At 51.4% G+C, this 12,966-nt stretch overlaps 1 protein-coding gene across 3 annotated transcripts in view; it reads right to left on the bottom strand.

Annotated features, from left to right (window-relative positions):
* ARMC9 (armadillo repeat containing 9) overlaps positions 1-12,966 on the bottom strand; it is a 134,010-nt gene that overhangs the window by 49,920 nt on the left and 71,124 nt on the right. For all 3 annotated transcript variants that reach the window (XM_036769101.1, XM_036769102.1, XM_036769104.1), the window contains 5 exons: positions 12,665-12,755; positions 11,130-11,253; positions 7,868-8,007; positions 6,473-6,549; positions 3,665-3,739 (listed from right to left, as the gene is read on the bottom strand). In XM_036769101.1, coding sequence (XP_036624996.1) covers positions 3,665-3,739; positions 6,473-6,549; positions 7,868-8,007; positions 11,130-11,253; positions 12,665-12,755 — 507 coding nt within the window. The remainder of the gene's footprint in view (positions 1-3,664; positions 3,740-6,472; positions 6,550-7,867; positions 8,008-11,129; positions 11,254-12,664; positions 12,756-12,966) is intronic.

Below are 12,966 nucleotides of genomic sequence, written 5' to 3'. Positions count from 1 at the left end.
TAGGGGCCACATTCTTATTGGTGTATCAACAATGAACAGGCTCCATAGAGATCACTCTGAAAGCATGGCAAGGGCAAGCTTCTAGGAAATGATGTCATTTGTTGCCTTTGGATGCAGAAGGAAACCAACTCCAGACTCCTTGATTTGTGTCTCCTGAGAGAATCTGTGAGTCAGCCTCCAAGGTGGGGACAAGGCCTTCATTTGCCTGGAAGCCATCTTCTACACCGTCCAGCAGCTGGGCGGGGGGCGACTGCCAAGGAGACCTTGAGGGGGGTGGGGTGGCGCTTTGGAGGCGGCCTCTGACATGGTGAGAAAGCTGAGCAACTCTGGCCTGACTCTGGAGTGTGCTCGTGCAACATCACAGCCTGCTGCTCCTCTCTCTGGTTTTCACCAAGGATGCCCTCAATGTATGTGCAAAGTGTTCTAGTAAACATCATCTTAAGACCAGAGAGAGAGAGCACAGGGCTCCTCCTGGGCCCTCCAGACCAAGCGGCATCTGCACCAAAGTGGCCTCTCAACCAGAACCAACAGGGGTAGTCAAGCTTTGGCCAGAAGGCCTCTCAAGGCGGCCCGTTCCCCCTGTAGACAGCTCTGAGGGTTGGCAGTGTAATGAGGGTCTGGGCCATGAGTCCTGGGAGCACACCTGCTCTTTTTGGAAGGGTCTGAGGTTGTAGGGTGAAGAGGCTGGCCTCCACTTCAAAGCATGCCAAGAATGACTGGGTCTGGTCTGCTTACCAATGGCCTCTTCTTCCTGGACATCCAGGGAAAAGGACAAGGTGCCAGAGGCCTCCAGGCTAGAGTGGAGCCTTGGGCTAGAGGCTGGGTTGCTGCTAAGACCCCCAGATCTGCCCCCACATGAGCAGCATGTGCCCTCCTTCCCTGCCTTGGGTGAAGGAGTGTTAGGAATGGGGCAGAGAAGCCTTTGACCCTGTGAGCTTCCAAAGGTCAGGAAGCCAGGAGAGGTCAGAGAGCTGGAGCTGGGGCCAGAGGCAGCAGCCTAGCAGTGGATGGACTGAGCCCAGGGCCAAGATGCTGGGCCTACAAGCTGGACATGCTGAAAGCAGCATGAACTCAATTCAGGGCTGGCTGCTGAGTGACATGGGAGCAGGACCAGGCTCTTGGAAAGTTTGAGGCCCATGGCAGCCTGTCCTCCCCCCAGACACCAGGAAAGGGAAGGCCACTAATTGCCCCATGGGAGCCTTTTGCACAGGCCCTTCGCTTTGTCTCAGCAGCCACTCCAAAGCCCAGAGCAGGAAGGCTTCCCTGCAAGGCTCCTAGGGGCTGCACCCTTAGGCCCTTCCCAGACATGCATGGGCCACATTGGCCACATTCTGCCCTCTGCAGCCAAAGAGCACAAGTGTTTCCTCTGACCTGACGGCCCCTCCAACCCTTGCAGTGTGCCACTGAAGCCCTCCTGCATCTCTTCTCCAGGTTCCTTCTAGCCAAACTCACATGGTAAGAGCTTGAGGCCTCTCCCTCCTTGGCTGCCTTCCTCTGAACATTCTGCAGCTGATCAGTCTTTTCTAAAATAGGGTGTGCCAGCCCGAACGCAGCACTACGAATGTGCTCTGTCTGCCAGGGTAAAACACAGCAGGAGGATCCCTGCCCTGGTCCTGGATGCTGTGTTTTCTTACCGAAGCCTAATGCCACGCCAGCTTTCCTGATGGCCACTGTGTCCCGCTGCTGACTGACCCTAAGCTTGCAGGCCACTTGGATCCCTACATCTTTATCAAACAAGTTACGTCTAATCACCCTCGCCCTCCCTGTACACAAAGTTGATATTCTGAGCCCAAGTGAAGACTTTGCAGGCACTCCCACTATGTTTCATCTATTAGATCTGGCCCTATGTTTATTTGGCCAATCCCATTAAGGTAATGACATAAGTGATTTTTTCCCTAATCACTTCCAATCCTCTCCCTCCTGTGGATATCTGGAGAACCAGCCCCTCCATGACTTCCTGAGAGTGTGGATGTGGGGCTGGAGAACAGGCCCCTGCATACCTGAGGGCTGGAATCTTAGCTTCCTCCATCTTGTTTCTTTTTATGCAATTTTCCTTCTTCGAGTGACAAACGTGGTTCAGATGCAGAAGCCATCCTCCCATGGTTACACCTGTTTGCCTGCTCCCCTTCTAGTTCCCTCCTTAACCTCTCAGGATGATCTGGCCATCCGGGACCATGTCAGGCTGCCTAGAAACTCTTCTTTCCCTCCACTTCTTCTGGCTATTTCTGGAGACCATATGGCTCATAATCTCCCACTGTTCTCCTGGATAGGTTTTAGTGAGTGAGGTGTAGCCTGGGGCCAAGCACCAGTGAGCTGATGGTGCTCATGATCATCCATGTTAATGCCTGTTCCTTTGTCCAATTCCCACGGTTTGATGTGAATGGTGTTTTTCTAAAAGGTCAGTTTGGAGCTTTCAGTGGCCGTGCGGCATCTTCTCCTTTTGATTCTTTCTTCTAACTTGGGGCTTATTTGGGTCTCTGTTCTAACACACTGATGGTCTGATATACGGAGACAACAGATTCAGAAATTATTCTCATTTTGGCAACCAGTCATTTTCCATTGGTAAGCTGAGGAAATTTTATCTCCTGCGATGCCTCCAGGGGTTGTATGTTGAGCGCTTCCCATCTCTTCTGGAAGAAAGGACTGACTGTACAGTAAGCTTGAGGCTTCTGTAAAGGACTCCAGTCTTTGACCACTTTTGTGTCCTGATCTTGAACCACACTGTCAGTCTTTGTACTGAAGTCACCAATTATAAAAGCCTGAGTTTAGATGCGTCTAACAATAGAGGATTGGTCCAATCATGCGTAATGCAGTAATGTAATGGTACATTATACATTTGTGATCGATCACAATGAGGAATATAAGAATAAGACAATAGCTAGCATGTCTATAGTTCTCACTGGATCCTCAAAACAACTCTGGGAGGTAGGTGCTATTATCTTCACCCTCACTTTATAGATGAACAAACTGAGGCAGGCACTAGTGACTTGGTTAGAGCCACACAGTGAGTGTCCGAGGCCAGATATGAACTCAGGTCTCTATGAAATACATATTGTAAAGCCAAAACCCAAAACACCTCAGAAGTAAAAGCACAAGGCCCAGGCTTGCTGCACCCCCATAAAGGAAGAAGGGGATGGAAATGCTGAGGACACTGATAGCAATCAGGGCTGACTGACAAGTCATCATAGATGTTTTATGGGCTGAAATCATGTCTCCAAAAATAAGGTGATTGTAAAGAGTTTTAGGGAAGTCCCCTATGAATCTTACAATAAATCACCAATGTTTTCTTTAGGTAAAAAGAGCTAATCTAATGATGGCAGCCTGGCCCCATGTCCACGTGGGGCTCTGGCTCCCACTCTAGGCAGCCGTGTCTCTGACGTAAGGCTTAGCCACGTTCTTGTGGCAATAACTGTCTCATCAACGATCGTTCTCCTGGGCCCCGCCAAGGAGGCCCAGGCCACTTATTCCAGTGCTTTGTGGCTTCACTTGGCCTCCAATGGGAGTGTTTGGGCCAAAACTCCTAAAATAGTCAAGTCAGTCTATAATCTTTTCTGCTTCCCTTTTTTCACTTGGGCGGATGCTGCCAGTGCATTGGTGGCTTTACAAGGACCACCTTGTGCATCCCACCCCTGCCAGATACGGACAATCTCCCCACGTTTCCTACCATGGCTCTTGCTTCCTCCCGAATGGATGGTATGGAAAGAATGCTGTACAAGGCACCATTCACATATGGTTGTATCTACAGGGAAAGAGACAAGAATATATTTAATGGAATGTTCTTGAATACCTTCTGTTACCAAATTCAAACATAAGCAGGATAAGGGTCAATGGCCTGGTAACAGCAGTCTCCTACATGCAACAATGTTACGGGGACCATCTGGTCTAACCCTAAAAAGGGATCTTCTCTACTCTACACCAGCATCCAGCTCTAGCCTGAAGACCTCTAGTGATGGGAACCACCTTGAATCCTTAGCAGGTTTTTCTCTCTTCCCCCACCTTCTGCCCTGGGGGGCCAAGCCCCACCCACCCACCCAAAGGAACCTCCATAAATCTTCCCTCCTTCAAGCTACCCAGACCCTGGCCTTCTGACCAATAACCTCGTAGACCTGCCTGCAGGAAGTACCATGGCCGCCCTTTTCTTATCAACTCCCTTTCTAAAATCATGTGTGCCAGGGCCAAATGCAGCGGGATGCTAACGGATCTGGGATCTCACAGCAACAGTGCCACTTCGGCTGTGCCTGCCAGCCCCCCCACTCCCATCACTCTTGTTGCCTCCCAATGCTGGGGGCCTTTCTGGTTTATTACTGGAAGCACGCCGGCCAACCAGAGGTTATCCCTGGCTCCCCATACAAACTTGACAGGCCATATCCCTTCTGCCTCAGGCTGGATGCTGGATTTGCAGCCCGTCAGACAATTGGGTCCCGTCTGCGATTCTTCAGACTAGAGGGTCCCAGCACTCACAGCCGTATACCCACAGTGTCTCTCTTAATGCCACCCAAGGTCCCCCAAACTGGCAGGTCCTGAAGCCTCCAGGTCCTTTATAGATGTCCTGCTGCTGCCTCATCTTGTACTTCGATATGTATTACATACTGATCCAAGTGTGTATTACATTTCATCTTTACGGAGGCAACTGGTCCAGACCTTTTGGGTTTGACTTATTATCTCCTCCATTAGAATGGGAGTTCCTTGAGAAATGACTCTGTATTTTGCCTATCGGCAGTACTCAGGACGGAGCTGAGCACACAGCAGTGCTTAATCAATGCTTGTGATGGACTGTGCTGCCTGTGTTGCTAAATTGTCCTTTGTATTGTAGCTGAAGAGCTCTTTGTCTCAATGGGGGATAGAGCAGGGGATCCGGGCACAAGCCCTTTGGGGCAGGGCTTTCTCAATGTGTCCGTGTGTGTCCCACGTGGCCCTAGCTCCTTATGCATGGGGCTGGGCAACAAGTTTCCTGAAGTTCCAGACACAGGGGCACCAAAGGGTCCCCAGCAAAGCGTCCCAAAGCAGCAGTCTCTGGGTTTCTCATCTTTCTCTGTTCTCTCAGGGCTGCCTGTGCTGGAGCTCAAAGGGCCAAGGAGCAGGACTTAGACAACATGTTCTGTGACACACGTTCTGTGACAGACTAAGTGCCACATGGCTGGTGGTCTTTAGGAAGCAGAGGATTCAAACAGAGTGAACAAGGCAGAGAAAACCAGGTGTGGTGCATGTAACAGGCCACCAGTGTTCCCCAAAGAGCCTCCTAAGAAGCTCAGGTTTGTTGCACAGCGCAAGGCTTTCCTCCTGCCCATATTCCTGGAGCCCTTCTCCTCTCTGCTTAAGCCCAAGCTGAGTCACCCCAGGCTCCTAATCTGGGGCTTCTCCTCTGCCCCTGCCCTGGCAGATGAGCCATCATCACTGCTGGGATTGTGCACATGCATCAGTCTCTTTTCATAATTGTGATCAAGGTGGGGATTGAAGTTGTGAGGTGGCTCATGAAGAGTATCCTTTCCAGGGCTAGGAATTCACTTCTGGCTGGCTCCCAATGGCATCTTTTGTGGGACCCAAGGATTGTCTACACGGTTATGGTATGAGCTGGGAGATGCCGGTTTGATAAGGCAAAGCTATCAGGGAGGGAGCCTTCTTTAGGATCTGAGGATCTGATTCACAACAGGCTGCACAGAGGCAGATTTGGTCTTTTTTTTCCTAATTATTTTTTATTTCTTGGCAGGGAGGAAGGCAGGGCAATTGGGGTTAAGTGACTTGCCCAAGGTCACATAGCTAGTCAGTATGTCAAGTGTCTGAGGCTGGATTTGAACTGACTCCAGGGCTAGTGTTCTACTCACTGCGCCACCTAGCTGCCCCCAGATTTGGTCTTGATAGGAGGTAAAGCCTCCAGGCTGAAGTGAAAGAGGCCATCTCCAAAGGCAGCGGGTACCCTTGAGGCACAGGCTCAGTTTGATGACCTCCAAGGTCCTGTTCCAGCAATGGAGATTCTGTATGTTTTTCTCAGCAGCTCTACCCCCACACCTCCTTGTACCAAGAGTGACCCACCTCTAGCTGCCGACCCTTTTTCTTCTGTGGGGTAACAAAGAAGTCTTCTTCTCTCACCAGAAGGACAATGTGACCTTCCCTAAAAGACGAGGCAGTGCTGCTCTTGGCGGTGGGAGGCCTGGAGAGGGGGCTATTGAGAGGAGGGGGACTAAGAGCTCTGGTTCTAAGTGAACCACAGTAATTACAGATACACACAAGTGCACGGCAGGAGGAACAAGGATGAAGTGCGTGGTGGAGGAGAGGACATCTCCCAATGCCACAAACATATCATGGCAGGGACCACCAACGGCTAGTTTTCTGAAGTGCCACCAACTGTGCATCTAAGATGCTGGAATGAGGATTCTAAAGGCAACATGACAACCAGCCGTCTGATCGCTCATACAGAAGCAGAGGTAGCCGGCCCACTCTAGCCATCCTGGGACTGGTGGCAGCAAAGCCTTACCTCGTGGTTCTCATGGCCGAGCAGATCTGACAGGACTTTGAGCACGAGGCCAGCCACCTTAGCGCACATGTTCTTACCTGCAGGAAAAGAAAACAGATGGGACCCTAGCACTGGAACATGACCTCATGCCGCTGCCTGACCAGACCCCTATTGCCGCCAGCACTCCGAGGGGCACTCATCATTTCATCGGATCCTCCAGACAGCCTCAGGAGGAACACCTGGTGAACCACACCTGGGGTGAAGGCCGCTACCTCACTTGCCCAAGGTCTCAGAGGCAGGACTGGAACTCAGTGCAACACAGACTCCACTGCGACCCCTAGCTGTGCCTCCCGGACATGCCTGCCCCACACAAGGACCATCATGGCTTTAATTTCTATGGAAACAAGCACCAGGCCCAGGCTGGAAGGGAAGGGGGCGTCATCTGGTCCTCATAACCACCCTGGGAGAGTGGAGTTATTATTATCCCCATTTTACAGTGTAGGAAACTGAGGCAGAGGTTAAACAACTTGCCCAGGGTCACACCAAAGCTAGTCTCTGGCACCGGATTTGAACTCAGGTCTCCCTGACTGTAGGCCAGGCACTTTATCCACTGTACCACCTGGAGATCTCTACGGGAAAGTTAATACCATGTGGAAATACTAATGAACCAGATTCCTATAACCTGAGAAGAGGCTAGCATTAGCACATGGTTTCTCAGGCCAAGTGGTCTCAGAACTGGGGATGGGAACACGCTTATTAGGTTGCTGACCCTCCCACCCCACAAAGACAGGGCTCCAAGGTCTGGTATCCTCCTCCCAAGAGGACAAAAGTTAGGCCTGGGGCCAGCCAAAGGATGGCCAACAGCCTGGCTGGGGTGGGGGGCTCTTGTCTCTTCCTCTGGGTTTCTCACTTCCAGGTGCAGACACCATCCCTGGCCACCTACTTGCCTCAGGCTTATCTCCTGAGTCCTTCTGGCCAGCTCGGACTCACTAGAAGCAGGGCCCCTGTGGCCTGACAAGGACAGGAAAGAAGCCTTGGGCCCCCATCCACACAGTGTTGTGTAGCACTGGCTACAGAGTCTAAATGCTATTTTGGACACACCCCAGTGTGAGAGGGAACTTTGGGGGTCATTTAGCCCAGCCCTTTCATTTTACAGATAAAGAAACTGAGGCACAGAGACGGTATTTTGGGGTGAAGATGAGTGATGACTATAGAGTCCAGGTAGACACAGGGACAAGGCCAGACTGACCATGAGGCTTCTGCTATGACAGCTGACCCAACCCATGGCCAACAGAACCCCTAGAACCACTTCCTTCACCATTCCTGAATCTCCTGAGGCTGATGATGAGCAGTGAGCACAACCAGACCCATGGGCATGCTGGGCTGTCCCCCCAGACTCCCCAGGAGGCTTGAGACCTGCACTGCGGAGGCAGAGGTTCATGAGCAAGGCGACGGAGTACTCGAGAGTGTAGTCAGACAGGCAGTCCGGATCCTTGAGCACTTCGATGAGCCAGAAGATGAGGCCGTCCTGGATCATGGTAGACTGCAGTGCACGCCTGCAAGGGGAAGGCCTGCTGATCACTCACCCTGGCAAGCACAGGCACAAGAATGTAGCCAGAAGCGAGAGCAGAGATGGGGGCCCATGGCGAGCACCAGAGGCATGCGCCAGAGCCACCCGCCCTCAGCAAAGGTGCTCATGCCCCTCCTTGGCTTCACTTAATGGGCCCCCAGTGAGGGCAGAGTTCTGCAGAGCGGTCAGACACATAGTGCCTTCACGGGGGGAGATAGCGACTTGACTTGAGGTGGCAGAAAACAAAGGTGGGCTTCCCCACACGCCCCCTTCCCACTGGTCAATGCGGCTCCCCTCTCAGAGGCGGGGCTTGAACGCATCCTGACTTCCTCTGCTAGCCTCTCCAGATTCTGGTTTGCCTGTCTCAGAACCTAGGACTTGAGGGGCCTCGCTGTAGTCTCCCAGACCCAAAGAAAGACTCCCAAAAGGCCAGAATAAGCAGCCATGGTGCCCCTGCAGCCTTGGCCAATTTGTAAGAAGGAATGGCTTTCCCTACAACGTGCTCGCCAACGTCCAGCCTGCACGGTTTGAGCAGGTGAAAGGTGATAAAAAAGGTGCCCCAATTCACAATGAAGCAACCGTGCCCCTGCGGGCTGGCTCCCAGACAGGACTGGCACTGTTAGAATTGGGGGGGGGTGGGAAACTTTATTTTCTGTCATCTGGTGGCCTGGTTTACAAGCTACCAGCCCCCTGCCCCTGCAGACCTGTGGCCATCTCCCTGGCAGTACCCTGGGCCTGGTACCTTCTCCCTCCTCCCCTCTGCCTCCAGCCTTCCTCAAGGCTCCCCTCCAATCTCACCTCTGCTGGTCCCCTTCTGGGCCAGTGAATTTCTCTGGACTACCTGCCTTCCAGTGAAGCCAAGGATGCTTTCACCTTTCTTTGCATTCTGTCCACTTAGCCCAGAGCCTGGCACCCAGAAAGTGCTTCCTAAATGCCTCTGGACTTTGATACTTAGTGGCAGTGAGTGACAGCTAACACTGAGGAAAGTCTGATCACCAAGTCTTGACTATAATATTACTGGGGTGTCTCTTTCCTGACGTCCTCAGAGCACCACGGCCATTGGGGGTTCTTGGTGGGAAAAGATCTCAACCCACCAAGGGAGGAGAAGATGATGGGTCACTTTCTCCCAGTCAGTGGCATCTCCCACCCAATGCAGGGAAATCTCAGCAGGGAGATGCCCCTGAGCACAGCGAAATCTCCAGGATACGGAAGCTTAAGTTAATGCTTCTCAAAAAGGGCATAACCGTTCATTGTCTATTTGTATAACCAGGAAGATGTTTATTCACCACTGACGTGTCTCCACACCTAAAGAAAACGGACCTGTTCTGTACAGTCACAGCTCTGCTTAGTACCTTATCTTATGTTTACAGAGATGAAGGATGGCTGTAACTCGGAGAAGGAAAAAACTGTGGTGAGAGCTATTTACTCTTGCATTCTGCCTGTGAAAACTGGCAAAGAATTTCACCAAGAGTCTGAGGGCCATGGATTTAGAAGGGGAAGGGACCTCGGAGGCCAACCAATCCAACTGGCTCGTTTTACAGATGAGGAAACTGAGGCACAGAAAAGTCCAATGACTTGCCCAAGGTCACACAGCTGGTATATGTCTGAGGCAGGATTCAAACCCAGACCTCTTGACTCCAAAACCAGTGCCCTCTCCACTACACCATACCACCTACTCCCTCCACTCAACCACTCTAGGTAACATCTAAAGGTTTGTGAGACTTATTCCTACTAGCAACCTTCAGAATATAGATCCTATTCCAAGGACATGCACCAAAGTTACAGCTCCTAAAGAGCACGCTTCAATGACAGAGGCAGATATTGGGCTGTTGGTATGAAAAAAAAAGCATTTCAAAGAGCACCTAAGCCCACAGTGAAACAGGGTCAGCAGCACCGAAGCACAGAGGGAAGTTTAGCTGAAAACCAGAAGGGTCTGGCAGAGACAGGAGTTGGTACCAGTCCTTCTCCAACTCATCACTGCCTCCCTGACACGGGACTAACAGTAAGAAGACAATACCATCAAGAAAAAATCCCTGTCACAGCCAGCTTCATCAGGCTTTCTTAGTGCTTTACTTAGAGTCCCATAGTTAGAATGGGTTCACTACATGTAGTGAGCCCCCTGTAACCTTCAGGTCTGCAAGCAAAAGCTGGATGATCACTGTAGGCTGGGATTTGTTCTGTGAAGTTTGAATTCAGTCAAAGCGCAGCACTTGAGGACCTAGAGGGCCACATGTGTCCTTGAGGCTGCGGGTTCCCCATCCCTGCTGTAGGATGTACTGTGGCAGGGATTCTTTTTAGGGTACAACTGGACTAGAGATCTACTGAGGTGGCTCCCAACTATGAAATTCTGTGGTCTGAAATGCACTGATGGGTTGTCCAGAATAAAGGCAAAGGTTTGCTTGATACCTTCTATCTGTCCCCTTTTACCAAAACACAAGCTGTTTTCTAAGTGTGGCACAGACTGTTAGGACTGAGAGTGGCAGAGAAGGTGGCACTTAATGGGACAGGGTCCTTGTGGAAGACTTCCTGGAGAAGGTGAGCCTTGGGAAGAAAGAAGGCATCCGTGGGAGGAAAGTGGAAGCAGTGGGAATTATGCAGGATTGCGGATGGAGGAGGCAGACTGAGGCTGTGTGTCTCCTCCTTTACATCCAGCTGCTGAAGGACGATGGAAGAACTAGGCACGGACTTGTTGGAGAGAATGCGGAGCCTGCAGGACAATTTCCATGCTGGTGACATTCTGAGGGCAGCTGATCTCCAGAGGCCCAGAAGGCGGGTAATCCAATAGATTTCCCTCCTCTCAGCAGGAAAGTGAGGGACTAGGGTGCAGAATGCTGCAGACCCAGCCACAGTTCCTGACAATGGCTTTGCCTTTTTTTTTTTTTTGATAAGGGAGGCCTCTATTGTAAGGGCAGAGGAGTTCTTTGGGAGGTGGAGGAGGTCTTTAAAGCAAAGAGATCAGTGAGGCTTTTAAAGAACCCTGCACTATTTCTGACGGGAACTATGAACGTAGGAGCTTGCTTCCCACCTCCCTCCCGAAGTGGAAGCAACAGCAGCACCTAAGGTTGCAGCTGCAGCTCCCTCTGACCCCACCTGCTGCAGAGACCTCACCTGAGGCTGAATTTCTGCAGGGCTCCAAGCACATTCTCCCGGGTGAGCAGGTCCTTGTCTTCATCTTTCAGTCTCTCCTCCAGCATCCTCAGCAACTTGGTGTTCTGGGAGAGGTAGAGGCGACCTAGGACAACAGGGGGTGGGTGTGGGAGGGAAGAGAGTCAATCTGGATTACACTGGGGGCACTCCCCAGACCATCCCTCCATGGAAGCTCTCTGCACTGCACTAGCACAGGCCTGGTTTGGGGGAGTGAGAGGGGAGAATGCATTTATGCATTTTAAAAACAACATTTGAGGATTTCTCTTTCACTTGGCAGTATCTGGGCAAAGTGGGGAGCAAGGTGAAGACAAGAAAGGTTACAGCTGAGGACATCAGCCACAAAACCTACATGCGCCTCCGTTTTGACTGAGGCTTTCTTAAAGCCTTTTTGCATGGAAGACGTCAAGACCAAGGTATATGGGAAGGGGGATCCTGCAAGGGAATCACTGGGCATGGAGGCTCTTGGCCACATCTCCTTCTCTTGGGAATGCCCAGGGAGGGAAGGCCACAGCAGAAGCAGCATCGACCCTGTAATTGGAAAGGCTGGACTCTGGGGCTGGCCTAACAAACAAAAGAAGCAGGTTATGGCTCTGACCCTTGGTCCAGTTCCCAGGCAGGTCAAAGGTGGGCCCATGAGGAGAAATACCAACTGTGCCTTCCCAGTGCCATCTCAGAGCCTCCTGCTGGTACTCTCATGAGTCTTGGGGTGGGGGGTGGGGAACACAATGTGGAACTAGGGCTATCTATCAGGGCCAAGTTCCCAGGCTAGCCCACATTGAGAAGTACGTATGGTAGAGTAGAATGTTAAGAGAGTTGGATTAGTTGGATTAAATCCTGGAGCTGATACTGACTTGTATGACTTCCACATTTGTAAAATGAGGTTAGAAATACTTGCCCAACCCTGCAGGGAAGGGGGTGGGGGCTGTGATGAGGCCAGTGCTCTGTCAACTTGAAAGAACTATGCCAGTAAATGTTATTTTTATTAAATAACTGACTTACATTTTAGAAGGCACCTCTTTAGAAGCTGGAGACCCGCATGCACACCCAGGCACACCCAAACCAAAACTGAATCTGAGACAACCAGATGCCTTATTCTAAGAGAGGGCTCCCTCTGTACCTGGGACCAGCAGTGGCTTGTCTTTGGGATTCTTGGATTCACTTTGACTAAAAGAGTTACACCCTCCTGAGGGCAAAGGTGCTGATGACTGGAAATGATTTTCAATGGTTTCCCCCATTTTGTTGTGCCCTGGAGAGGGTACTGCCAAGGGCTGGTGGTGGCCTTTGGGCATCTTTCAGAAAGTCACCAGGCAAGGAAAATCCCAGACTGTCACCATACTTGGCTAACAGCAACCCAAGTGAGGTGCTGAAGCCCCGTGAGGAGGCGCCCACCAAAGGAAGAACGTAGGAACCTTCCAGGACTTCCATTTCTAGCGGCAGTGCCTCCAAACTATGGCCATGAGTGGGCCACGTGAGGTGAGCAGGACCCCAACCCTCACCTTCTGAGAGGGACGCGAAGGCATTGATGAGCCGGGCCATGTACTGGCGGACTACATCACTCTTGGAATGCAGAAGCTGGAGCACATTTCTCTGTAAGATAAAAGCCCAAACAAGAAAAACCCAAGGTAAAGGAGAGAACTAGGAATCATCTCAGAGACGCACACACACATTGGACATGCCCTGTTTCTGTGGGTGCCATTACACATGGTCGTGATCTTTTCCCCTAAGTCATTTTTCCCATCCTTCCAGTCTACCTGGCTCCTAACTTCAGTCCATTACCCTCACCTCCCCACTCTGGCTC

This window comes from Trichosurus vulpecula, chromosome 7, assembly GCF_011100635.1.
Source record: "Trichosurus vulpecula isolate mTriVul1 chromosome 7, mTriVul1.pri, whole genome shotgun sequence".
NCBI classification, from domain to species: Eukaryota; Metazoa; Chordata; class Mammalia; order Diprotodontia; family Phalangeridae; genus Trichosurus; species Trichosurus vulpecula.
This window is presented reverse-complemented; position numbering and strand designations above follow the sequence as displayed.